This window comes from Trichosurus vulpecula, chromosome 1, assembly GCF_011100635.1.
Source record: "Trichosurus vulpecula isolate mTriVul1 chromosome 1, mTriVul1.pri, whole genome shotgun sequence".
Taxonomy (NCBI): Eukaryota; Metazoa; Chordata; class Mammalia; order Diprotodontia; family Phalangeridae; genus Trichosurus; species Trichosurus vulpecula.
The window spans coordinates 55,739,614-55,764,635 of record NC_050573.1 but is presented as its reverse complement, the minus strand read 5'-3'; the positions used below and the strand labels follow the sequence as shown (position 1 = coordinate 55,764,635).

The 25,022-nt window shown below is 53.9% G+C and overlaps 2 protein-coding genes across 7 annotated transcripts in view; one reads left to right on the top strand and one right to left on the bottom strand.

The window, feature by feature from the left end:
- The first annotated feature begins 644 nt into the window (after positions 1-644).
- ISYNA1 (inositol-3-phosphate synthase 1) lies at positions 645-10,592 on the top strand. Of its 2 annotated transcripts, none has more exons than XM_036742423.1 (11): positions 645-838; positions 2,355-2,525; positions 2,913-3,074; positions 3,177-3,309; positions 4,376-4,569; positions 4,672-4,821; positions 5,730-5,945; positions 6,382-6,546; positions 9,667-9,780; positions 9,927-10,144; positions 10,258-10,592. In XM_036742423.1, exons 2-11 carry the CDS (start codon positions 2,412-2,414, stop codon positions 10,466-10,468), a joined length of 1,677 nt encoding a protein of 558 aa, XP_036598318.1. In that variant the 5' UTR covers positions 645-838; positions 2,355-2,411; the 3' UTR covers positions 10,469-10,592. The 2 variants fall into 2 exon arrangements, with proteins under 2 accessions (XP_036598318.1, XP_036598335.1); XM_036742440.1 differs by lacking the exon at positions 645-838 and adding an exon at positions 1,556-1,677.
- A 2,216-nt stretch (positions 10,593-12,808) lies between these two features.
- The window catches only part of SSBP4 (single stranded DNA binding protein 4), a 48,408-nt gene continuing 36,194 nt past the window's right edge, over positions 12,809-25,022 (bottom strand). For 2 of the 5 annotated variants that reach the window (XM_036741598.1, XM_036741601.1), the window contains 11 exons: positions 24,590-24,649; positions 24,358-24,427; positions 23,503-23,573; positions 23,330-23,397; positions 22,870-22,915; positions 22,649-22,684; positions 22,337-22,391; positions 22,109-22,179; positions 21,850-21,928; positions 14,806-14,834; positions 14,312-14,509 (listed from right to left, as the gene is read on the bottom strand). In XM_036741598.1, coding sequence (XP_036597493.1) covers positions 14,312-14,509; positions 14,806-14,834; positions 21,850-21,928; positions 22,109-22,179; positions 22,337-22,391; positions 22,649-22,684; positions 22,870-22,915; positions 23,330-23,397; positions 23,503-23,573; positions 24,358-24,427; positions 24,590-24,649 — 783 coding nt within the window. Of the gene's footprint in view, positions 13,660-14,284; positions 14,510-14,805; positions 14,835-21,849; positions 21,929-22,108; positions 22,180-22,336; positions 22,392-22,648; positions 22,685-22,869; positions 22,916-23,329; positions 23,398-23,502; positions 23,574-24,357; positions 24,428-24,589; positions 24,650-25,022 lie in introns of those variants that run through there. The other 3 variants (XM_036741600.1, XM_036741599.1, XM_036741602.1) reach the window with 3 other exon arrangements.

The window sequence follows — 25,022 nt, the reverse complement described above, 5'->3', positions numbered from 1 at the left end:
CCCTTCTGCCTCTTAAATCTGGTTTTCTAAGGTCCTTCCCAGCTGACATTCTACATTTTAAGGTCCTTTTCAGGTCTGATGTGTATTCTAAGATTCCCTCCCAGCTCACTGATGAATGAGCCTCGAGGAAGCCAATCTTATTCGAGGCACTCCTGCAATTATGGAGAAGTTGGCACAAGTGTATCCTGAGGAGGAGTTGGGTCTTCTGCCTGCTGAAGAAGGCTCAGCTGCTTTAGTTGGTTCCACCGTCCCTCTCCCCCAGGCTCAATGGAGATAAAGTCTCACTGGGAGCCAAGCCCAAGAGATGTTTCCACCACGGCAGCTGAAGAACCCTTCTCACGGATGCTGCCTCCCTCTTTCTCTTCTCTGGCAATCCCGTGTTCTGTTAAGGCCGAAGCTGGCACCTAGAACATATATAGTTGGTGCTTAATAAGTGTTTGTTGGATTGGAATGCAACGTCGAATTACATCCCCTCCCTCCGCAAGCTCTCTGACTTTCCAAAATAATCCACCTTTTGGGCCCAGGGCCAGCATGGAAAGTTTTAGCCCCAAAGGCCATTTGTTTTCCGAAGTTCTCCGGAAAGATGGGTGGTGTATGGCTCCAAGAAGCAAGCCCCCACCCCCTGTTTCTGTGAGAGCGTCCGTTGTTGCTGCTGCCTGTGAGTGCCTGGTTCTCACGCCTGTTATCAGCTGCTGATACAGCACAGCTGAGGGGGCTGATAGTCCTTCCCCTCCCCTCCAGCACTAGGCAGACTGCAGGCTCTTTGGTCTCGGACTGTCTGTCCGTCCGCCCCTGTCCTACCTGCAATCTCTTTTGTACCCCAAAACAACTCTGGGAGGTAGGTGATATTCTCCTCATTTTGCACATGGGGAACCAGGCCCAGGAAATGACTTAGATGTCCAATGTAAGGCTAAGAGGACCTCTGGGGCCCATAGGTGTCCGGCTCTCCGGGTTTTGGATCTGGGGACACCGTAGACCCGAATTTCCCTCCCAGGCTCACACAGTGAGTCGCTAGCACGACTGGGCCGAGAGCCGAGGTTTTCCGGGGTCACCCCCTCATTTGGGGACGCATTCAACATAGTTTAGTTGGGCTCGACCCCCGATGAGACGTCTTGCCATCTCTGGGCCGCCTCCTCCCCAGTTGCGAAATGGGGGCAGTTTCTTTCGCTCGGGGTTCTCTGCTCTAACCTTCCTCCCTGCCACGAGGTTTTGTGTTGTTTTCTTTGTTAGCCGTGAGGTCCAATCTTCATCTGCCCCATCCCCCCCCCCAAATCTAAGGTTCGGGGGATTTAGAGAGCCCCTAACTGCGTGGGGGGGGGCAGAGGGGGCTCGGTGGTGGTGTTAGGAATCGGGCCTATTCCAGAGTAGGCACTGGAAATTCGGGGGCGCGTGTGCATCTGCGGGGGGAAGCAAGAGCTCCTGGGGGGCTGGCGGGCCCTGGGAGCTGCTTGCTGATGGAAAGTTTCGGCCGGAGGGGGTTGGGGGCGGGGCGGAGCGGGCCGGGGCGGGGCTGGCCGCCTTTTTCCCCTGGGCCCCGAGCCCGAGCCGCCCCCGCGCGCCCGCTCACCCGCCAGCCGGACCCCAGAGACCCGCGCGTCCCATGTCCCCAGCTCGGCCAGCTGCCCCCAGCCAGGCCCCCGCCACCGCCGCTGCCGCCGCCACCGCGCCAGCCCCCCGGTGAGTGGGAGCCGCCGCGGGCAGGCAGGGGAGACCTTTCCCCAGCCACCTGGGGGACCCCGGGGTCCGGAACCCCGGCCGCCCGGCAGTCCCCGTTCCGCCACCTCCTCTTTCTTTCCCTCCGTGCTCTCCTCTCTCCTCCTCTTCCTTTTCTTCTTTCCCTCCTCTTTCTCCCCTTCTCCTCCTTCTCTCCCTCCTCCTCTTCCACATTCCTCTCATCCTACTTCCTTCCTTTTTCTTCCTTTTCCCTCCTCTCCTTCCTCCCTCCTCTTTCTCCAGTTCCCTCCTGTTCCCTCCTCCCCACTCTTCTTTCCCCTTCTAGCTCGTTTTCCTCCCATTTCTCTGCTCCCTCCCCTTCTCCCCCAAACCTGTGGGGGGTGTGGCCTGACAGCTTTTTCCTCTCCCAAACCCCACCCCCAAGCACCGAACTCTGTGTTCTGCTCTAGGATACCCCAGAAGGAACATCCTGTGCGAGCCCTTTTACCTTGTAGAGGGGTGGTGCTGGGCTGAGCCAAGTCGAGAGGCTCCATCCCGCTCACCCAACCAGCTCCCTTTGTCCCAGTGTACCCAAGACAGGGTCACCCTGTCCCATCCATTGCAGGAAGGGGCAGGGGTGGGGCTGGGAGGGAGGCTGGGCTCCTCGTGGAATTGAGGCCAGTTTCATCCCCCCCTTACAGGTTCCAGTCTCCCTGATCTCCCAGGTAGCTCCCAGAACCCCAGAGACCAAAGTGGAGATGGAAAAGACCTTTGTGGTGGAGAGCCCAGATGTCACCTATGGGCCTGACTTCATCCAGGCCCGCTACATGTACCAGACAACCCGAGTCAGCCAGGATGGAGGCAATATTAAGGTACCCCGAGTCCCTCGCCTCCCACCTGCCGTGTTCCCGACAAAGCAGTCAGTCCCAGAGTTCCCTTGGGAGGGGCTATGGGAAAGCAGGGACAGTGAGGAGCACCCTGGGATGAACTGGGAGAAAAGATAGGATCCCAAAGGGATGGGGAGGTGGGGCAGTTTCCAGGCCTGAAGCCAAGAAGTTATAGGCTGGGTCGTAGAGGGTGGGGGAGGCTTGGGGGAATCCTGGGATGGGTTGACAAGATATCTTAGATCTTTGGAGGGATATAGAAATATATGGAGTTGTGGGGGAGGGAGGTGGCCCAGGTCAGGATGGGGCAGAGCCCTAAGACAGGTTAAAGATGTTCAGTTCTCCCTGTTTTACCCCTCCTCCCCCACACAATAGGTGCACCCCATTTCTACCCACTTTACATTCCGTACTGAGCTGAGAGTGCCCCGACTGGGGGTCATGCTAGTGGGATGGGGAGGAAACAACGGTTCCACGGTGACAGCGGCTGTGTTGGCCAACCGGCTTAATCTGTCCTGGATGACCAAGACTGGTAAGAAGGTAAGAACTTTAGCTGGTGGGGGACAAGGGGGTGGGGACCTGGCACTTGGGGGGGGCCTGGGCTCTAAGGCACCCCTCCCCCTTCCCCCCCTCTGCCAATAGGAAGCCAACTATTACGGTTCCCTGCTGCAAGCTGCCACGGTAAGCCTGGGCAGTGATGACCATGGCCAAGACATCCACGTCCCCTTCCGGGCCCTGCTGCCCATGGTCTCGCCCAATGATATTGTCTTCGATGGTGAGCAAAGAGGGGGATGGGACTAGGAGGAGCAGGCGGGTCTGGGAAACACTGGGGCCCGGGGATGACTGACGTGTCAGCAGGAGTCTGGAGCCAGTCCCAGTGTAGGGGAAAGAGCACGGGAGGGGAAATCAGGAGGCCTGGATTCTAGCCCAGGCTCTGCCCCCAAGTTATCACTGCGACCTTGGAAAGGGTCGCTTATGAACTCCTCTAGGTGGAGGGGCTGGATGCACTGGTCCTTTCTATGTCCTGGGCCACTGGTGTCCGTCTCCTGCAGGAGGTGGCCTGGTGAGCTGTAATGGCTTTGGAATTGGAGACCGAGGACCCAGGCTTAGATTCCCCTCTCTCTGCCGCTTGTTACCCAGGTGACCTTGCACAAGTCACCACTTCTCTGGACCTGAGTGCTCCTGTCTATAAAATGATGGGGTTGACCAGGTTTCTTTTGGCTCTGAATCGTGATCCAGTGGTTCATTTATCCAAGTGCATCAGAACCAACAACCCGGAGGCTTCCCAAATCCCCCTTCTCTTACTGAGAGATTCGAGGGCCATGGGTAACCTAGTTGGGGGCTGAGATTACAGAACCCAGAACCAGAGCTGGAAGAGGCTTGAGAACAGAGAACATTAAGAGCTGGGAGGAACACTAGAGATCCTAGGACCATAGATGGAGAGCTAGAAGAGACCATGGAGGCCAACACTTCCAACCCCCTCATTTTACAGATGAGCAAATTGAAGCCCAGAGAGGTTAAGTGACTTAAGGTTAAAGTGACCCTGGGGTCATTAAGCTAGTAAGTGTCAGAGGTGGCATTCAAACTCAGGTCCATCCCATCTCCAATTCCAGTGTCCTCTTTGTTATGCCTAAATTCAAACCCCTCATTTGTGTAAGCCCCTGCCCCAGCCCTGACATTCTGTGTTCTAAGGGCCCTCCCAGCTCTGACATTCTGTGCTCCAAGAACCCTCCCATCTTTGACATTCTACGTTCTAAGGTCCTTTCCCTATGAGCCTGGTTTGGGGGTGGGGTGGGGAGAGAATGACCCCACTGAACAGTGACAACATGGTGCCCCCTCAGGCTGGGACATCTCTTCCCTGAACCTGGCAGAGGCCATGAAGCGGGCACAGGTGCTAGACTGGGCACTGCAGGAACAGCTGCGGCCCCATATGGAACAGCTGCGTCCCCGGCCCTCCGTCTACATCCCCAAGTTCATCGCAGCAAATCAGGAGAGCCGAGCGGACAACCTCATTCCTGGCTCTCGGGCCCAGCAGGTGGGTGCCTGTCCCTGGGGAGGGGCACGGGGGAGCATCGAGGGGGCAGTGGTACTGGCGGGGACCCTGGGAGACACCCGGCTGTTACACTCTTCCCCACAGCTGGAGCAGATTCGCAGGGACATCCGTGAGTTCCAGGCCAGCAGTGGGGTGGACAAGGTCATCGTCTTGTGGACAGCCAACACCGAGTGCTTCTGTGATGTGGTGCCTGGGCTCAATGACACGGCTGAAAACCTGCTTCAGGCCATTGAGGTGCGGGCATGGTGGTGAGAGATCCTGGGGGCCGGGGGTGCCTGGGGTGAGGGCAGCTTGGCCTAGGCTTCTTGTAGGACAGAAAGGCCTCTGGGCCGAGGATCTGGAGAACTGGCTTCTAGTCCCATGTTCCCCAGCTTTATCAGCTTACTGTCTGGCCTTGGGTAGGGATTTTTCCCTTTTTTAACCTCATTTCTTTCTGCAAAATAGAGAGGTTGAATCCAGTGTCTCAGATATCCCTTCCAGCTCTGACACTCCACATTCATCCATTTGACAAATGTTCACTGAGCGTTCACTCTGTACAGAGCCCCACACTCAGGTCTTAGGGGGATAAGACATGGCCCCTGCCCTCATGAGGCACACGCTCTAGCAAGGGGGTAAGACACCAGAATGGAAAATCAGGATGCATAGTAACCATGTGCGTTAGAGTGGGGAGGGAAAAATATGTATCAGAGAAAACTTCCTGAAGGGTGTTGGGTTTGAGGTATAGTTTTCCAGGAGTAGTGAACCATCATGAGAGTTCTTCCCAGCTCTGACATCCTGTGTCCTAAGGCCCCTCCCATCCCTGACATCCCATGTTCTCAGGGCCCTCCCAGCTCTAACATTCCCTCTTCCAAGGTCCCTCCCAGCCCTGACATTCCATGTTCTAAGGTCCCTCCCAGCCCTGACATCCTATGTTCTAGGGTCCCTCCCAGCTCTGACATCCTATGTTCTAAGGCCCCTCCCATCCCTGACATCCCATGTTCTCAAGACCCTCCCAGTCCTGACATTCCATGTTCTAAGGTCCCTCCCAGCCCTGACATTCCATGTTCTAAGGTCCCTCCCAGCCCTGACATTCCATGTCAGGAGGACCCTGTCCATTCTGACATTCTGATGTTTTCTCTGTTTTTTTCTCCCACCCCCAACAGCGGGACCTGGAAGTGTCCCCTTCCACCCTGTTTGCGGTAGCCAGCATCCTAGAAGGCTGCGCCTACCTCAATGGTGCTCCTCAGAACACCTTTGTGCCAGGTGCCATAGAGCTAGCCATGCAGAGACGGGTCTTCATTGGAGGAGATGACTTCAAGTCTGGCCAAACCAAGATCAAATCTGTGCTTGTCGACTTCCTCATTAGTGCTGGCCTGAAGGTAAGAGGGTTTGGCAAAGCCTTGCTGGAATGCAGAATGTCACCGCTGAACCCTAGACTTGACTCTTAGCACAGAGAACATAGAGCTGGAAGGGACCTTAGAACATAAAGTGGATACAGACTCTTAGAGGTGAGAGGGTCTTTCACCCAGCCCTAGTTTATAGTTGAAGGAATACACCCAGAAAAGGAGAAGTTACTCACCCTCCCTGCAAGGTCAGTAGCAGAGCCACAGCTTTAATTCGGGCTGCCCACATCGAAGCTCTTTCTACTTCCTTGAATGATGGAGGGTGGTGATGGGGTGGGGAACCAAGCCAAAGATCACATTCATTTCCAGAGGGATGTTGGGGATGGTGGTGAGGGAGGACAATTGGAATGCAGTGAGAAGAGGTTTACAGAGCCCTCTCCTTAGGCACCCCCCCCCCACCTCTTTCTTGCAGACCGTGTCCATTGTTAGCTACAACCACCTGGGTAACAATGACGGCCGGAATCTGTCAGCCCCAAAGCAGTTCCATTCCAAGGAGGTCTCTAAGAGCAATGTTGTGGATGACATGGTGCAGAGCAACCCACTGCTGTATGGCCCTGGGGAGGAGCCCGACCACTGTGTGCGTATGAGCAGAAATTGTGTGGCAGAATGATCCATGTGGGCTGGTGTGGGGCAGGGGGGAACTGAGGGACTGGGGCTCTGCTGCGGACAGGTGTGTGTGTGTGCATGCATGCACATGTAAAACCTGGGACATGTGTGTGTGTGCATGAATATGAGAGAACTGAGATGTATGTGTGCATGCACATGTAAAACCTGGGACCTGTGTGTGCGTGTGTGTGCATCAGTATGCGAGAACTGAGATGTGTGTGTGCGTGCACATGTAAGACCTGGCTCCTGTGTGTGTGCATCAATATGTGATGCCTGGGATGTGTGTGTACATGAGCTCACATGGATATACTGACCAAGCACAACCCAGTCGAGGTAACTTCATAGTTGTGACTGGTAGTATCAGTTTAATCAGTCAAGAAGTATGAACTCCCCACGGTGTACCAGGCCCTTGGAATATAAGACCAAAGAATGAAACAAGGCCTACTTTTGAGGAGTATACATCCTAATTGGGACCAGGGCTGGGCAGGGGTGGGGGGTATGCACAACTGCATATGAAAATACATGTACAACATAAATATAAAGTGATAAATACAGACATATACCGAAGAGTTCATTGGGGAGGGAGGGAGAGAGGGCATTTGCATCGGTGGGATGGGAAAGGCTTCGTGCAGAAGGTGGTGCTTGACTGTTCCATGGAGGTAAGGATGGAATGCCTTCCAGGGATGGGGGCAGCCAGTGAGTCCAAAGGCATGGAGGTGGGAGATAAGGAGTGCCTTGTATGAAAAAGAAGAAAAGATTAACCTGACTGGATCACTGAGGGTCTGCTTAGGCTGTAAAGGTGGTGGAGGTCTTCAAAAGCTAAGCAGCATTTAAATCTGATCCCAGAGGTGCTAGGGAGCCATCGGAGTTGGTGGAGGAGGAGAGACACATAGATCTGAGTTGAAGGAAAACTGGGTTAGCAGCTGTGTGGAGCATGAACCAGAGTAGGGAGAAGTTTGAGGGAGGGAGACCAGTTAAGAGCCTCTTGTGAATAACTAATAATAATATCATAGTTGGCATTTATATAGTACCTACTGTGTTCCAGGCACTGTGCTAGGTGCTTTACAGATACTAACTTATTAGGTCCTTATAACAATCTTTTACAGTTGGGCAAAAGCCAAGTGACTTGCCCAAGGTCACACAATTAGTACATATCTGAAGCTAGACTGGAACTCGGGTCTTCAGACTCCAGGCCCAGCATCATAGCCGCCATAATACCTAGCTGCTTCAGTAATCTAGGGGGCAGGTGAGGAGGACCTGAATTTTAGGCAGTAGCTGCAAGAGTGGAGGAGAAAGGATTGGATACAAATGGCCAGATTTGGGAGCAGATTGGGTGTGGAGTGAGGAGTCAGGGATTAATGCCAAGGTTATATGCTTGGGAGACAAAAAAACAAATAGGAAAATTTAGAAGCGGGGAGGACAAAGGGGAAAGAGGAGTTGTTCTGTTGTGGACACACTGAGTTTAAGATGCTTCTGACAATTGGCGGCGTAGGACTGAAGCTCAGGAGAGAGAGTGGGGCTGGGTGTAGACGAGGTCTGCACAAAGCTAAGAGGCAGACTCCTGGGAGTGGAAGAAGTCCCTGAGGCGTGTAAAAGGAACAGAGGAGGGGGCCCAGGACAGAGCCTTGGGAGAAACACATCTAGGGGGTTAATATGGAAAGGGGACTGAGGAGTGGCCAGATAGGTCGGAGGCAAACCAGGAGAGAGCCAGAGAGGAGACTGTACAGTAAGAGAGGGCGTTCACCAGTGTCCAGTGCAGCCCCCCTCGGAGCAGCTTCAGGCCAGTGAGGTCAGCAGCCAGTCTAGAAAGGGCTGAGAAGAGAGCAGGGCAATCACCAATTTACTTACTCAAGTTGCTTAGAGAAGAGATGGGGGTGGGGAGCAGTGCTTTAAGAGAACGGTAGGATTTAGTGAAGGTTTCTACGGAGACTAGGGCACATTTCAAGGCTATGGGGAAGGAACCATTTGATGGGCAGAGATTGAAGATTGAGGGTGTGGTCTAATGGCAAGAATGCAGGCAATGGTTCTGGAGCGCACGCACGTGTCAGGAGGGGTTGGCCTTGGCGAGAAGGAGGAGAGGGTGAAAGATTAGGGGACGAGGCCGGAGAGAAGCAAGTGGTTTCAGTTTTCCCGGTAAAGAGGCAAAGTTATAAGAGATAGAGAGAAGGGGGAGATATGGGAGGCTTGAGAAAAGAAATAGATTCTGTGAGGAGTGAGATAGGGAAATCAGCTAGGCAGGAATAAAAAGATTGCCTTGCTGCAGCGAGGGCCTGGTTGACGTTGAATAATGTTCATTTTGTAAGGTACCAGGAGGAGGTGGATAGTGGACCCAGGGCTGAGGTTTAACAAGAGAAGACCATCGATAAGAGTAGGGGGGCAGAGAATTCAGGAGTAGAAGACAACGTAGAGCTGAAAATAGTGGCTAGAACGCCCAACCTGACGTCAGGAAGACCTAGGCTCCAAATGATCAATCCGTCATTAAGCATTTAGTAAGCGTGCCAGGCACCGTTCAAAGGATACCAAGACAAATGTGAAACACTCCCTCCCTCACCTAGTCAATGGGTGTGTGACCCTGGGCAAGTCATTTAACTTTCCCTCAGCCTCAGTTTCTTTATCTGTAAAATGAGGAAAATAGCATCCATCTCCCAGGGTTATTGTGAATAGAAATGAGATCTTATATGTAAAGCTCTTTGCAAACCTTAAAAGTGCTATATATAGATCTAAATATCTATATAGAGATACCTATCTATCTATAGCTGTACCTCTTTCTATCAGTCAATCTATCTGTCTGTCTGTCCATCCATCCATCCATCTATCCATCTATGTCAAATCAGCCAACACCGATTTAATTGCCTGCTGTGTGCCGGGCACGGTGCTGTTGGGTCACACAGCCAGTGTGTGTCAGAGAGGAGATTTGAACCCAAGTCCTCCTGGCTTCCCCCCAGAACCACATATGTTGATGGAGCTGGCCCTCTAACCATTACAGCACACTGTCTCTCCCATTGTAAGTGACGTGATGATGATGTCTATGTCCCCTCTCCCACAAAACCAGACAGGCCAAGATACCATTCCTCTTCCCGTTTCTCCCCAGGTCGTGATCAAATATGTCCCTTATGTGGGGGACAGTAAGCGTGCCCTGGATGAATACACGTCAGAGATCATGCTTGGGGGCACCAACACTATTGTCCTGCATAACACATGCGAGGTACAGGGTGGGAAGAATTGGCTCTGTGGGTGGGCAGTGCTTGAGGGGCCCCTGGGAGGTGGGGCCCTTCCTCCCCATGCCCAGCTATGCCACCCCTCCTTTGCTTCCTTCATGTGCCCAGTGGTTCCTTTGCCCCGTGCCCCCAGGACTCCCTCCTGGCCAGCCCCATCATCCTGGACCTAGTGATCCTCACGGAACTGTGCCAGCGTATCACCTTCTGCACTGACAGCGACCCCCACTTCCAGAACTTCCACTCCGTGCTGTCCATTCTTAGTTTCCTCTGCAAGGCCCCGATGGTGCCCCCCGGTACCCCCGTGGTCAATGCCCTCTTCCGGCAGAGAAGCTGCATCGAGAACATTCTCAGGTGAGAGCCCACAGGGGTGTGTGGGGAAGGGACTGCTCTGGGCACTGGGCTACAGGAGTGGGAGGAGGCTCTCTTCTTAGCCAGGGCTGATGGCGTCCCTTCTGTCCTGCCAGGGCCTGCGTGGGTCTTGCTCCCCAAAACCACATGTTGCTGGAGCACAAGATGGAGCGTGTGAGCAGTGAGTTTCGACGTGAAGGTGCTGAAGCCCCTGCCTACCCTGTGCCCAGGAAGAAGGGGGCGGCAGCTTCTCCCCACAATGGTTATGTGGGTGGCACCAATGGGCATTCACCACACATGAGTGCCCAGCATGCCCCTACCTCCTAGCAGCCTTGGCATCTTCACCAGTGATCCCTGCCAGTCTTACCCCTTAGCATGGTGCCCACCATGGCGACTGAATCTAGCCTCTCCAAAAACAATAAATCTGGCATGAGAATGGTGTCTGCCTTAAGCCCAGGGGTGATTCTTTTCCTGGAAGCCACCTTGGGTGGCCGGACAGGCAGCCTCACCCTGCCCCTGTCATTCTGTGAACTACGCCAGGGAGGTCATGTCCAGCTCTTAGATTATGTGATTCCATCAGGGTGGTACCAAGAAGGACAGACGGGGACACACACACACTCACGCTCACACTCTCTCCCAGGGTCTCGCTTTCACTCCTGTCTCTTATACTTAGTCTCTATGTGACCTTGGCTGAGTCATGTCACCTCAGTTTCCCCATCTGTCAAATGAGGGGTTTGGACTCAATCCTTTCTGAGGTCCCTTCTAACTGATCTCACCCCCAGATAACTTCATCTCATGCAGTCTCACTCGGCAGCCTCAGCCCTGTCCTAGACAATCTTCCAGGACCCTGAACCCATCTCTTTAGAGGTTCGTTTCATTCACCTCCAAAGACTCCATTAGGCCCAGGATGGTCCCACCTGATAAGAGCCTCCCTTGCCCCACACAGAACGCTGTTTAGCTTCAGCTGCCTGTGAGGGGGGAGGGGAAGGGGGGAGGCTGGGCTGTAACTAGCCTAGGGAGGTCTCTGGTCTTCTTCCTCGGTCTCCCTGATGCCTTTTGGAAGCCTCCGTTACCCTATCCAGTTCTCCTTGGCCCTGTACTGTCGCTTCTCTCACATTTGTTCCTCCCGTCTTCCAGTGTTCCACAGACCATGGCTTTCTCCTGAAAACATCTCCCCCCCACACACACACCCCCCCACCCCAAGGCTGGCTGCTCCTTCTCTGCCTCCCCCCCCCCCGCCCACTTTCTCTCCTCTCTCCCACCCCCTTTGTCTGTCTTTTTCTCTCTCCCCGCCTTTGTCTCTCTCTTTCTCTCCTCCCCTTTGTCTCTCTCCTCTCTCTCCCCCCTTTGTCTCTCTCTCCTTTCCTTTGCTTTGTCTCACTCTCTCCTCCCCCTTTGTCTCTCCTCTCCCCCCCTGTCTCTCTCTCCCCCCCTTTGTCTCTTTCTCTCCTCCCCCTTTGTCTCTCTCTCCCCCCCATCCCTTCTCTCACCTTCCATAGAATCATAGAACTCTGGGTCGGGAGAGATCTTGGCAGCCATCCCCTGCCATCTCACACCCAGCCTCTCCTTGAAGACCTCGATGGAGAGAGAACCTACCTCCCAAGGGAGCCATTCTTAACAGGCCTTAGTTGGCCTCCCTGAAATGTCCCCCCCCACCCCCCCCCCGCCTCTCTCCCCTAGGGCTGCACAGAATAATAACAGCTGGCACACAGTAGCGACTGTGTGCCAGGCACTGTGCTCAGTGCTTCAGTGGTTTGATTCACACAACAGCTTGGGGAGATGAGGGCGCTATTTTCCCCACTTTACAGACGAGGAAACTGAGGCAAACAGGTGAAGTGATTTGCCCAGGGTCCCAGCGAGTGAGTGTCTGAGGCTGGATTCAGACCGGGTCTTCCGTACCCTAGGCCTGATGCTCTGTCCACCCCGCCAGCCGGAACAAATCTTGGCTCTCATCGACGGGCCATCCTGCAGCTCCTGCGTCTTCGCTACCCGCCACCCCCAGCCTTCTCTGGACTCAGCAGCGTATTTCTTCACCAGACCTTCATTCCTTTGGGACCCTCCCCCAAAGTTTGCTCCATCCTGCCCGTCTTTGTTGCTGTCTCCTCTGGACCTTTCTTCCTTTTGGGTCACTTTTCTTTCCCCCCCAAAATTGGGCACACGGCGCTTGATCTGTGCTACCACAATCCCTGCTCCCCCTTTGGACACCCCAGTTTCTGAGTCCCCCAAACCCCTCATTTCCTAGAGTCCTCTGTCTCAAGTTTTGCCCCAACCACGCACAGAGTGGTTGTTCCTTAGATGCTGAAGACATCTTAAACAGTGGGGTGTTAGTTTTAAAGTGCAGAAGACCTGAATTCAAATCCTGCCTCAGACACTAGCTGTTAGCCCAGGCACATTAAGTAACCTCTCTGGGCCTCAGTTTTTTCTCATCTGTAAAATGGGGGGAGGGGCTGCCCTTGATGGCTTCAGCTCTGAATCTATGATCCTATGATTTTCCAGATGCCTGACTATGCCGGACCACCTCCCCCACTCAGGGCAACTCACCCTGCCTAGCATGCTGTGGTCTATTCTTAACCTATTTCCAGTACCAGCCTTTACAGAGCTGGGGTGGGTGCCACCTCCACTAGCCTGGGCACTTGAGAAGCAGGGAAGGACACAGGAGCCACCCACGGGTTATGAAAAAAAATCAAATTCCATTTATTGATGCAGGTTCCCCCACCCTCCTCCCACCCCCTCCCATGGCTCCATCTTAACAGCTCTGGCAGTGGAGTTAGAATGTCCAGTCCCACGGCCTGAGCCCCAGCCCTACGAGCAGAATGGGCCAGGGGTGCCCCAGCGGGATGAAGAGCTGTACAGCTGGGGGAATGGACTCTGGTCCATCTGTCTGTCTCTGAGGTCCTCGCGGTATAAAAGTAAAGTTGTTGGTGCATGAACGTCAGGCCTGCGGGCCCCCGATGGGCACTGAGGAGTGGAGAGGGCAGCAGCCCCTGGCCGGAAACGCTCTGGCTGCTCTGCCTTCCCCCAAACCAGGGGCACTTCAGCAGAGGGTGGGCAGCCTCAGCCTCCCCTGGCCCAGGGCTTGGGGCTGTCAGAAGGTCAGAGTGGCCCCAGGCTGAAGGGATGGCCCAGCCCATTCCTCGTTCTGTCCAAATGTCCGAAGCAACCTCCCATCTGCCTGCCCCTTCCTCAGGCCCAAAAGACCAACTTGGGTTGCCTTGACTTCAGGGAGGGGCAACTCACTGCCCCACCCCAGTCAGAGTTCTGGAGCACCCCCACCACCCCCAGCTTGTCCAAAAGGCCACAAGGTTGGGGTGATGGAGGAGCCAGCCCCAGACGCCCAGATGCCGACACCCCAGTGGGTGCCCACGGGTGAGGTCTGAGAGGGCTGGGGAAAGGAGGTGTATGGGGGGAGGAGAAGGGGAGGGAGGGTATCCGGTCCTTAAATACACAAGTTTACAAGGGGGCCAGGGCTGAGGGTGGTGCTGTCCTCATCACACGCTCATGGTCAAGCTGGGTGAGTACTGTGGAGAGAACAGAAGGGCCGGGCCGAGGGACTCAGCTTCTGTTCCAAGGAGATGAGGCTCCCTCCCCGTCCCACCCGGGGGAGAAATAGCCAGGATCACAGGGATTCACAGCTGGAAGGGACCTGAGAGGTCATGCAGACCATCCCCCGAACTGACCAGAGGCCAATCATAACTGATGACTCCTCCTTCTGGGGAAGCCAGGTTTACAAAGTACGGGCTCCCACCAACAACCCTATAACTCACGGAGCACAAGCATGGGCTGCCTTAGTTTACAGATGAAGCCCAGGCTCAGGGGACTTTGGCAAGCTATTAAGAGGTGGTACTGAAACCCAGGCCTCCTGACTCCAAGCCCAGGGGCTATGCTACTACCCCATCTCTTCCTCTCCTCGGCTCCAGCTTTCCCAGTCCTCCCGCCCCCCCCCTCCCCAGGGGAAGGGGGTTCCAAACCTCCCGGGAGCTGGGCACCCTGGTAGGGGGTGGGCACTAGTGCCTATGGGAGGGGGGCAATGCCCAAGATGGGACACAGGAGGTGGGCAGTGCCCATGGGCAGGGAGAGAGGAAGACCTGGGGGCAGGGGAGGGGGTAGGGAGGAATAGGGGTTGCCCGCGGCCGGCCCTCCCACCTGGTGCCCCTCGGCCCGGCCCGGCGGTCACGGTCTTGCTCTGGCCCCCCGGCCACCGCGCTTGGGCCTGCCCGCGAGGCCCCTCCTGCCCGACGCGGGGGGAGGGTTGGCACGGTCGCTTACGCTTTCGCTCTGGAAGGGGTTGAGGAAGGTCCCGCCCATCTCGCCGTCGTCCCGTGGGGTGCCTGGGGGGTTGCTCATGCCGGCCATGTTGTTCGGAGAGTTCTGGGGGTGGGGGGATCCCCCCGGTCAGTGGGTCCCATCCCCATTGCCCACCCTGGGGCCCACCCAGCCTTTGAGAGGGCAGGGAGAAGGGGATTTCATTGAGGGGAAATGATGGGGGGCGGTGTCTATCCAGTAGCAAGGGACACGGGAGGGGAAGGAGTCCAAGGTGGGGAGGGAGGAGGCCAGGAGGCCTCATGGGCCATTCTGTGTTCCTGCTTGGAGAGGAGGGGGTCATGAGGAAGGGGCAGAGGTCAAAGGCATCACCAGATCAGAAGCAGTCAGGGTACTTCCCTTACCTTGGACAACCCATCCATGTCACCTGAGCCTGTGCAGAAAAACAGAAAGCTGGATAATGGCTGAGGTCAGGGTAGAGGCTTAGGCTTCCAAGCTTACCCACCAACACCAGTCTCTCCTCCCATGCATCCTGGGGTTAGGCCTCCCCACCTCCAGGCTCTCCCAACTAGTACCACTGGGTGGAAGCCACAGAGACAGATTTCAGTTCACATATAAGAAAAAACTTCCAAACGATAACTAAGGGCCGTCCCAAAGAATGAGCCACGTAGGGTAATGAGGTTCCTGTTCCTAGAAGGAATGGAACAAGGGCTGAGTAACCACTTGTCAAGGATGGAAACCTTGGAAGAAAGTTATCACACCATCTTAGAGTTTGTGACAGAGGAAGGGGAATAACAGACACGTGTCCTAGACGGTGAGAGTGGAGACTTCAAAGGTCAGAGCAAGTCTAAGTAGAAATTCTGCCTAAAATTCTGCCAGGCTAATGAACTCCAAAAGGATGAGAGGCACTCAGGAAGGCAATCTGAAGACAAACGGGTGATACTGAAGAGGAAGCCCGGCTGGCACTACCCAACCTCTGTGTAAGAAAACAAAGGGAAGGAAGGAAGGAAGGGCAGGTAATGACGGGCGGATCCAAGGGCAGGGCATTGCCCACTGAGAACAAGGTCAGAATGGTCTGAGGACAACAAAAGGCACTTGACAAAGCTAGATTGGGGCGAGAGGAAGGTCGGAGAAAGGAATCTAAAATTAGAGACTGTTCACTCTGGCCTCCCCATGTGACAGGAGAAACTGAGGCACAGACTAGTTTAGTGACTTGCTTATCACATCAGTTAGGAAGCGTTTGAGAGGATTTAAGTCATTTAGTTGTGTCTTGACTCTCCACGACCCTATTTGGGGTTTTCTTGGCTGAGATACTGGAGTGGTTCGCCATTTCCTTCTCCAGTTCATTTTACGGATGAGGAAACTGAGGCAAACAGGGTTAAGCGACTTCCCCAGGGTCACCCAGCTAGTAAACATCTGAGGCTGGATTTGAACTCAAGTCTTCTTGACTCCAATCGCAGCATACTATTCAATGAACTACCTAACTGCCTCCTAGGCAGAGGTTAAGAGACTTGCCCAAGGTCACACAGCTAGTAAGTGCCTGAGGCTAGATTTGAACTCAGGTCTTCCTAACAATGCAGTTATGTGATGTAGTGGATAGAGTGCCATGCTTGGAGTTGGACAGACTCATCTTCCTGGGTTCAAATCACCACCAAGTCTTAAATCCTTCTTCCTCTCTCTTCTAACTCCTCAGCTCTACTCACTGGGCCACCCCTTCCCCAATCCCTTGTCACCTCTTACCTGGAGTATTGTTAGAATCTCCTTAAATAGTTTAAGAGGTGACATGGTGTACTGAATGGAGTTTGGGGCTTGGGGCCAGAAAGAACTGGGCTCAAATATTTTAATTAATTGACCGGGACAAGTTCACTTATCTCTCTTTGCCTCGTTCCCACCTAGTTCCCACCTAGTTCCCACCTCTGCAAAATAAGGAATGTTGAAGCAGATGGATTCTACGGTCTCATCCAGCGCTAAGTCAACAAAGCATTTATTAAACCCCTACTGTATGCTAAGGACCATGCTAACTACTGGGGATGCAGAGAAAGGCAAAAGCCAGCCCCTGCCCTCAAGGATCTTACATTCTAATGAGGAAGCCAACAGGCAAACAACTGTGTACAACGGAGATATAGACAGGATAAACTGGAAACAGTCCTGAAGAAAAGGCATCAGCATTGAGGGAATGAATAAAGGCTCCTGATGGAAGACTGAAACACCCTCATCTCCTGGCCTCCGGTCTCTGCATGTGGCCCACCATCCACAGGGCTAGCGGCCAGAGTGGCCTTCCTAAAACAAGAGGCTAACCCTGTCCCATCGCTGCTCAGAAACTTCTGGCGGCTCCCTCTCGCCTTGAACACAAAACACCAACTCCCTTCTTTGTCACTGAAAGCCTTCCATGGGCTGGCTCCAGCCCATCTTCCCAGGTTCATTACCTATCACTCCCCTCCACGAGATCGCCGGCTCAGCCAAACCTGCCTGCTGCTTGCTTCTCATTACTGACCCTGAACGTCCCCTTCTTCCAGTTCCTGTGCCCAGGCTAGCCTACCTGTTTCCCCTTACCTACAATGCCCTCCTTCCTCACCTCCTCCTTGGCGAATCCCTAGCCTCCTCCAAGGCTCGTCTTCCCTGCCCTTATGCTGAGAGATCCTTGAGGGTGGGGGCTGTCTTTTGTCTTTCTTTCTATCCCCAGGACTTAGCACTGTGCCTGACATATAGTAGGCGCTTAAAAAAAAGTTTATTGATTGACTGTGATACTTGTCAAATGACCGATGGAGACAAGGCAGAACTATTCAATTCTTATTCTGGTGTTCCTCTACCAAGAAGAAGGATTTTCAGAGTGACAAAATAAAAATGACTGGTAGGGATTCCTCGATAAGCCAGGAGATAAGAGAGCCACATAAGAGAGCACCTAGTTACCTTTAATGAATTTAATTAAGCAGGCCCTAACTTAGGGGAGTGGCTAAGAGGCAGGTGTGACTGCCCAGTAACTATCACTGATCTGTCTCTGAAAGATGTTGCTGCTGTTTGTCCTTCGTTCTCTAAGAGGATGGTGACATCAGGAAGGTGTTGCCATGACATGCAAGTGAGTTGGATTTAAGTGAGGCAGGGCTGTGCAGAGTCACCAGCCTCACTTTCTTCTCAGGAGCCATTTGGGTCCAGTGGCCAGAAATGGATCAAGACAACTGGAGATGGTCCAGGATGCAGTGGGGGACCTTGGCCTTTTCAAGCTAAGGTCTTTAATAGGTCTCAGTTTGACTGAGGCAGCGCCCATTCAGTGACTAAGGCTTAATAAAAAAAAAATGAGGGGGAAGCTAGGTAGCACAGTGGGTACAGCACCAGCCCTGGAGTTAGGAGGACCTCAGTTCAAATCCAGCCTCAGACACTTGACATACTTACTAGCTGTGTGACCTTGGGCAAGTCACTTAACCCCAATTGCCCTGCCTTCTCCCGTCCAAAAAAAAATGAGGCAAAGAATGGCCTCTTTAATAAATAAATTAATGAATGATAGATCTAGAAAAAGGCCTGGAGAATTGGAGAGGTGCCACAAGCTATTTTCCAAAAGGAGAGGGTAAAATTTGCATAGTCTTCAAGCAGAGGCCGGCTGAGCAGAACTTTGACTAACCTCATGTCATTTTTTCTTAGGGTTATGTGATCAGGGAAAAGACTGTGTTTTTTAGCCAAGCTCTGGATTTTTAGCCTCTGACAAAATCTCTTCTGCCTTCCTTGTGGAGGAGATGGAGAGAAGCGGGCAGGGTTATGGTGGTAGGGTCTCGATACAGAACTGGCTGAATAACCAGACCCCGAAGTATCAGAATGAGCAGGGGGCTCTAAACGGGGAAGGAGGTCTCTAGCTGAGTGCCTCAGGGATCTGGCCTTGGCCTGAGGCTATTCAACAAGACCCAGATGGCACATAAAGTTGGATAGAATTGCTCATCTCTTCTCTCCTTTCTCTTTCTCTCTCTGTTGTTTTTCAGTCATGTCATGTCCGACTCTTCATGACCCCATTTGGCATTTTCTTGGCAAAGATGCTGGAGTGGTTTGCCATTTCCTTCTCCAGCTCGTTTTACAGATGAGGAAACTGAGGCAAACAGACTGAAGTGACTTGCCCAGGGTCACACAGCTAGTGTCTGAAGCTGGAGTTGAACTCGGTTCTTTCTGATTCCAGGCCTGGCAGTCTCAGGATACACAAAGATCTCAATAGGCTAGAATGTGTTTGGTGTACACAAGGATTCAGAGCAAGGGACCTGGGTTCAAACCCTGACTCATATTATCAGTATGACCTTGGACAAATTATTTTAACTTCTTTGGGCTTCCATTTCCTCTGCAAAATTAATGGGAATGATATTTAAGGTCCCTCTCAGGCCTAGGCCAATAGGAGCCAATATGTAGTAGGCCAGGGAGCAATATAAAATTCTCTACTTGGGCTCAAAAAATCAACCACACAAGATGGGGAAGATGTGGCTGTCGATCAAGAAGCACGTATTAAGCACCAACTGTGTTTCCATTGTGTCAGTGATCTGAGTGTTCACTGAACCACCAGGTCAGCATGAGTCAACTAATTTTATCTCGGTAGCCAAAGGAGCCAAGTCAAGCTAAGGTTGCATTCGTGTTCAAAGTGGGGGAAATGAAGCTTGTGCCATTGCCCTCTCCCCCTCAGACCTGACCTTGAGTACTGTGCCGAGCCCTGCATTCAGGAAAGATGGCAAACGGAGCTGGGGCAGGGTGGCGGGAGGGCTGGTCACCTCGCCAGGAGGAGACAAGGAGGTTTCGCTTGACTAACGGAGGACTTGGGGGCGGGGGAAGGGGCATGATGTTCTGCTGGCAGGATGGGAAGATAACGATCATCAAATCAGTCCAAGGGCTCTCTCATGTGGAAGAGGCACTGGCCTGGTTCGGCTTGACCCCAGAGGGAAGAAGCAGGGACAATTTGGGGAAGTGACAGAGGGGCACAATTTGGCGAGCTCGGCAATAGTCAGTTCAGGGGGCAACCAGCTCCCCTTCCACTGAGGCCTCCAGGCGAAGGCCAGGGAGGACTGGGCCCAGGCTGGCTCATGAGATCATCAGTTTGGAGGGGATTCTCTGCCTGGCCCCCACCCAAAGGCTCTATGGACGAATCTCAAGGGGTCCATAAACTTGGATGGGAAAAAAAAATTACCTTGATTTTCACTAACCTCTAACTGAAATGTAGCATTTCCTTCAATTATTTTTCAAACTTAATTCTGACGAGGGGCCTGCCCAAAGGGCCCAGGATACAAAAAAGGTTAAGAACCTCAGAGCTAGACCAACCCCTTCATTTTAAAGAAAAGCTGAGGAAGGTAAGTGACTTGGTCACAGTCATAGAGGTAGTAAGTGGCAAAGCTAAGATTTAAACCTCAGAGTCCCAATCCGGAACTCCTCCCTGCTCCCTCATGTCTGGCCATCACCTGCCTGCTCCCTCATGTCTGGCCATCACCTGCCTGCTCTGAACATCCAGCTTCCTAAATCAAAGGCCCACTCTGGTTCCATCCTGGTTCTGACTCCTTTGGGGGCTTCCCATGACCCCAAGGCAAAGTCCAAACTAACTCACCAGCTGAATTAACTAGGCCTGAGCCTCCACCATTCCCCCCGCCTCCTCCTTCCCATAACCAACGTGTCTCTATCCACAGGCTGTTCTTTACTCAGGTCATTGCCTTGACTGATAATGTTTCTCTCCTCACCTAAACTCTCCTTAAACTTCAAATTCCATCACTTCTGTGAAATCTTTCCCCAGCCTCTCAGGAAGCCTTTTCAAGCCAGGAGAGTCTTTATCACCCAGAATGGCAGGGCTGGGAGGGCCCTTAGAGCCCAGAATGTCAGCACTGGGAGGGCCCTTAGAAAACAGGATGTCAGAGCTAGGAGGGTCCTTAAAATAGAGAATGTCAGGGCTGGGAGAGTCCTTAGAACAGAGAAGGTCAGAGCTAGGAGGGCCCCTAGAACACAGAATGTCAGGGCTGAGAGAGTCCTTAGAACCCAGAATGGCAGGGCTGAGACAGTCCTTAGAACACAGAATGTCAGAGCTGGGTGAGTCCTTAGAACCCAGAATGTCAGGGCTGAGAGGACCCTTAGAACACAAGATGTCAGGGCTGGGAGGGACTTCAGAAAAATCCAATCCCTAGGTTTAAAGCTGGTCACATGGAGACTCCGAGAAGGAAAAGACTTAACCAGGATCACATAGAAAGTCAGCGACACAGCCACCTTGTCTAGACTCTGGGTCTAATTTCTTCCTCTAAATTCTCTTGAAGCATTCTGGGTCTAAACCAACGGTTCTCAGATTCCCCGTATGTGTACTTTTCAAGTCTGGGGCACAGTCCTGTTTCCTCACCGGTAGCCACCACCCAGGGCTGGGGCAAGTCCTCTCTCCCCACCCATTCCCACTGATGAGCCCAGAGCCCTGCCTGCTACAATGAGATCCCACCTAACCAGCTGTTGAAATTTATTCTTGTGGTGACCACATATGACCACTAGAGGGAACTTGGCAACCACAGTACAGCCTTCAGAACCTTGGAATTTGGGAAGGGCAGAGAATGGGACGGTTGGGATGGGGGTGAGGGGGAGAAACCCACTGGCCTTCAGGAGAAGACTGTAGAGAGGAGAAGAGAGAGCTGAGAGGGCCCCTAGAACACAAAGGGTGAGAGCTGGGAGGGCCCTCAGGATACAGAATGTCAGGGCTGGGAGGGCCCTTAGAACACAGGCTGTCAGAGCTGGAAGGGCCCTTAGAACACAGGCTGTCAGAGCTGGAAGGGCCCTTAGAACACAGGATGTCAGAGCTGGGAGGGTTCCTAGAACACAGGATGTCTAGGAGGGCCCTTAGAATGCAGAATGTCAGAGCTGGAAGGGCCCTTAGAACACAGGATGTCAGAGCTGGGAGGGCACTTGGAACACAGGATGTCAGAGCTAGGAGGCCCTCAGAACACAGGATGTCAGGGCTGGGAGGGCCCTTAGAACACAGGAAGTCAGAGCTGAGAGGGTTCTTAGAACACAGGATGTCTAGGAGGGCCCTCAGAACACAGGATGTCAGAGCTGGGAGGCCCTCAGAACACAGGATGTCAGGGCTGGGAGGGCCCTTAGAACACAGAATGTCAGAGCTGGAAGGGCCCTTAGAACACAGACAGTCAGAGCTGGGAGGGCCCTTAGAACACAGGATGTCAGGGCTGGGAGGGCTCTTAGAACACAGGATGTCAGGGCTGGGAGGGCCCTTAGAACACAGGATATCAGGGCTGGGAGAGCCCTTAGAACACAGGATGTCAGGGCTGGGAGGGCTCTTAGAACACAGGATGTCAGGGCTGGGAGGGCCCTTAGAACACAGGATATCAGGGCTGGGAGAGCCCTTAGAACACAGGATGTCAGGGCTGGGAGGGCTCTTAGAACACAGGATGTCAGAATGGTAGGGATATCAGAGCATGAAACACAGAACATCACAGATGAGAGTCACATACCTAATGAGCCATTCATGTGGTGTGGCTCCATCGCCCCCATGGCTGCCATGGGGCCCTCAGGCCCAGGGCCCATTGGGAACTGTAGAGAGAGGTGAATCAGTGTGGGTGGGGGGTTGGGAGCTGGGGTACAAAGGGCAGAGAGGTGCTAGGGAATGCTGGGGGAGAGAACTCAGCCAGGTGTCGGGGTATTGGGGAGTCAGAGGGTGAGGATGGGGCTCTGAGAGGGGGCTGAAGGGGGAAAAGGGGAAAAGTCACTCACGTTGGGCCTGTTGCTGCCTGGCCCAATAGGGTTCATCATGGTGTACATGCTCTCACTGGAATTGGTAGAGTCTGGGAATTGGGGAGAAGTGAGTGTGGAAAGACCCTTCTCCCCCCCCAATTCCCTCCTCTCTCCCACCAAAATGCCCTCCCTCCTATAAGTTCCCCCGTCATTCCTACCAGCCCCTCCCAAGTCCTACCCCCAACACAAGGCCACCAACCACTATACCTCCAGGACTAGGCATGATGGGGGTTCCAGGGGGGCCACCTCCTCCTGGGGGACCCTGTGGACATGTAGGGGGCGAGGTCAAGACCAGTGAGGATGAAGGTCCTGAATAAAATCAGGTACCTAATGTCTCCTAGCCCGCCCTAATTAATAAGTGACTTCACTTTAACTCCTGGCCTAACCTTGACTTCTGACCCAACACCCCAGCCTCTCTCAGACCATGACCCATTCTGACCTGATCCCTTCAGCCAGTCCAGTGACTTCACCCTCACCTTTGACCCCTGCCCACCCAGTGAAGCCGGGGTTCAGACTCACCGCATAGTTGCCTGGGGAGGAGGAGGAGTATGCTATCTGGGGGAGGGGGGAAATAGTAGTTAGCCCCAGCTCTGTATGAGGCCTCCTGTGTGCCAGCCCCTTGGGTTCCAACCCCCTCCCAGGAAGGTGATGCCAAGGGAGGAGTCTGTGAGGCCCCCCCCCACCAGGGAGGGTCTGTCCTACTCAGCCCATGCTCCCCTCACCCCTTGCCAGAGACTCACTGAGTTGGCGCTGGGGTTAGGCCATGGCCCCCGTCCTCCTGGACCCCTGGAACAGACAGGGGTGGGTCAGCCTGAGGGGGCTACCAACCTGGGAGCTGTGTCTGGGCACCAGTGGCCAAAGGTACAAACACGTGCATGTCCATCTACATGCAGACACATGGCACCCATGGGATGCTTACAAGCACATACACATGCCACACATGCGCTCGAGACATTTTGTATAAATAAGACGGTGTATCCTATAAACATGGGCATAACTGTGTACGCACGCACACATACAAGTATGGGCACATGCAAGCCTGGACGCATTGCTGCCGATGTATAACACAGGCAGGCACATGTGCGTACACACACACACCAACAGCCAGGCACATGTGTGAGGACAAACACACAAGAATGCTGCGGTGTGAGGGCAGGGCTGGGGGCCAGCCAATGAGGGTAGTTTATCTGGCTTCCTTACATGTTCATCCCTGGCATGCCGGGGCCAGCAAGGGCATTGGGTGGGGGCCTCATTCCGCTGCCATAATTCTGTAAGAAGAGACAGAGCCTAGGAGGCTAGGCCGAGCTTGGCTGCCGAGGAAGACCCAGGCCCCGGAAGTCCCTCCACCCCTCCAAGGAAGGCCCTCTCCTTACCTGAGGCCCCATCCCCGCCATTCCCCTGGGTGGATTCATCCTCTGCATCGGGCCCCCCATGCTTGGATGGCCTGTGAGAGAAGGAGAGCTGTGTTGGGTCCCAAGATTAGTGTCTACGGATGCCTCAGAACACCCAGCCAAAAGGGGGAGACTCGGGTAAGACAACTGGGTTCTAGAGTGTGGTCTGATGACCATGACTGGGATTAGGAATGACGGTTCTAGATCAGAATGGGGTCCGAATTGGTAACAACAGCAGCCGCCAGGCTGGGGATCAGCTCTGATGATGACTGCTAGCCTTTGCAGTTCAAACCTTGCCACATCTACCTTCGTGGTCTCTCATCCACATGCACAATTCTCCTAACACCACCGCCCTTTATGGCTGGCCCAGCCCCATCCTCTCAGTATGAACTGTGCAGGAGCCTCTCCCATCACCCTTTTCTCTTACCCAAAATCTCTCCCCTGAAGTACTCCCCAATGCTTTCCCCCAGTTTTTAGCCTCCCACTCCCATGAGGGGGACTCTGCTCCCCTATCCACTTCTCTTCCATCAGCTGCCAAGGTGATTTGCCTAACGCATAGGTCTTTGAGACAGCTCAAATCTCCCCTTTGAAAGGAGGCCTTCCCCATAGACCCTACATTGTTATTTATTTGTTAGATTGGCAGCTCCCTGAGGGCAGGGACTGTTTCTGTGTATAGTTCCAGCACTCAGCACCATGCCAGGTATGTAGTAAGTGCTTAATAATTGCTGAAGCCCCAAGGCTCCTTTTCCTTTGAGAGCTGGGGCTGAGATTCCAGGGATAGCTACAGTGGGGTCCAGGAGGAGGGAGGGCTCCTGGGTCTCTGGCTGTACTACTCACCCTGAGCCCGCGTGGATGGGTCCATGGCATTGGGCAGCAGCGGCTGGGAGCCCGGGACTCCCACAGGTGGCTACAAGGGAGTGCCAAAGATGAGGCCCAGGGACAAAGCAAGCCCCAGGCCCTCCCCTGCCTGCCCTCAGGCCCCTGCCCAGCCTAACCCTTGGTCCTCCTGGCCCAGAACCCTGGGCAGGGGAGACTCAGTGAGTGCGCCAATGGAGGCAAAGAGGCTTACCTGGTTGGGCATTCGGAGGGACGGCCGGGGGCCTGCTGGGTACCGAGGGGACATGAAGGGCTGCAAGAAATGAGGTGGATCATTTGGGTCAGTGGCAAGAAGAGGCCCTAGCTCTTTCAACCAGGCTAGGGGGAAACCTGGCCCACTCGCCATTTCCAACCCCGTGGGGCCCAACTAACATCAGCTCCCCCACTCTCCCCACCCCTGCCTGGTAGCTTCCTCCCTGGCCTAGAGAAACTTCTGTCTATTATGTCTCTTATGTATGTGTGGGAGGGGCACAGAGTCAGAATATGGCAGAAGGGACAGAGCAAAGATGCCACGCTGAAGCTTGGGCTGCACGGGGAGGTCAGGAGCCTTGGCTTCTCTCCTCCCATCTCCCCATCTGGTCTAGTATAGGGCTGACCAGAAACAGGACCAGGGCCCGTGGGGCCAG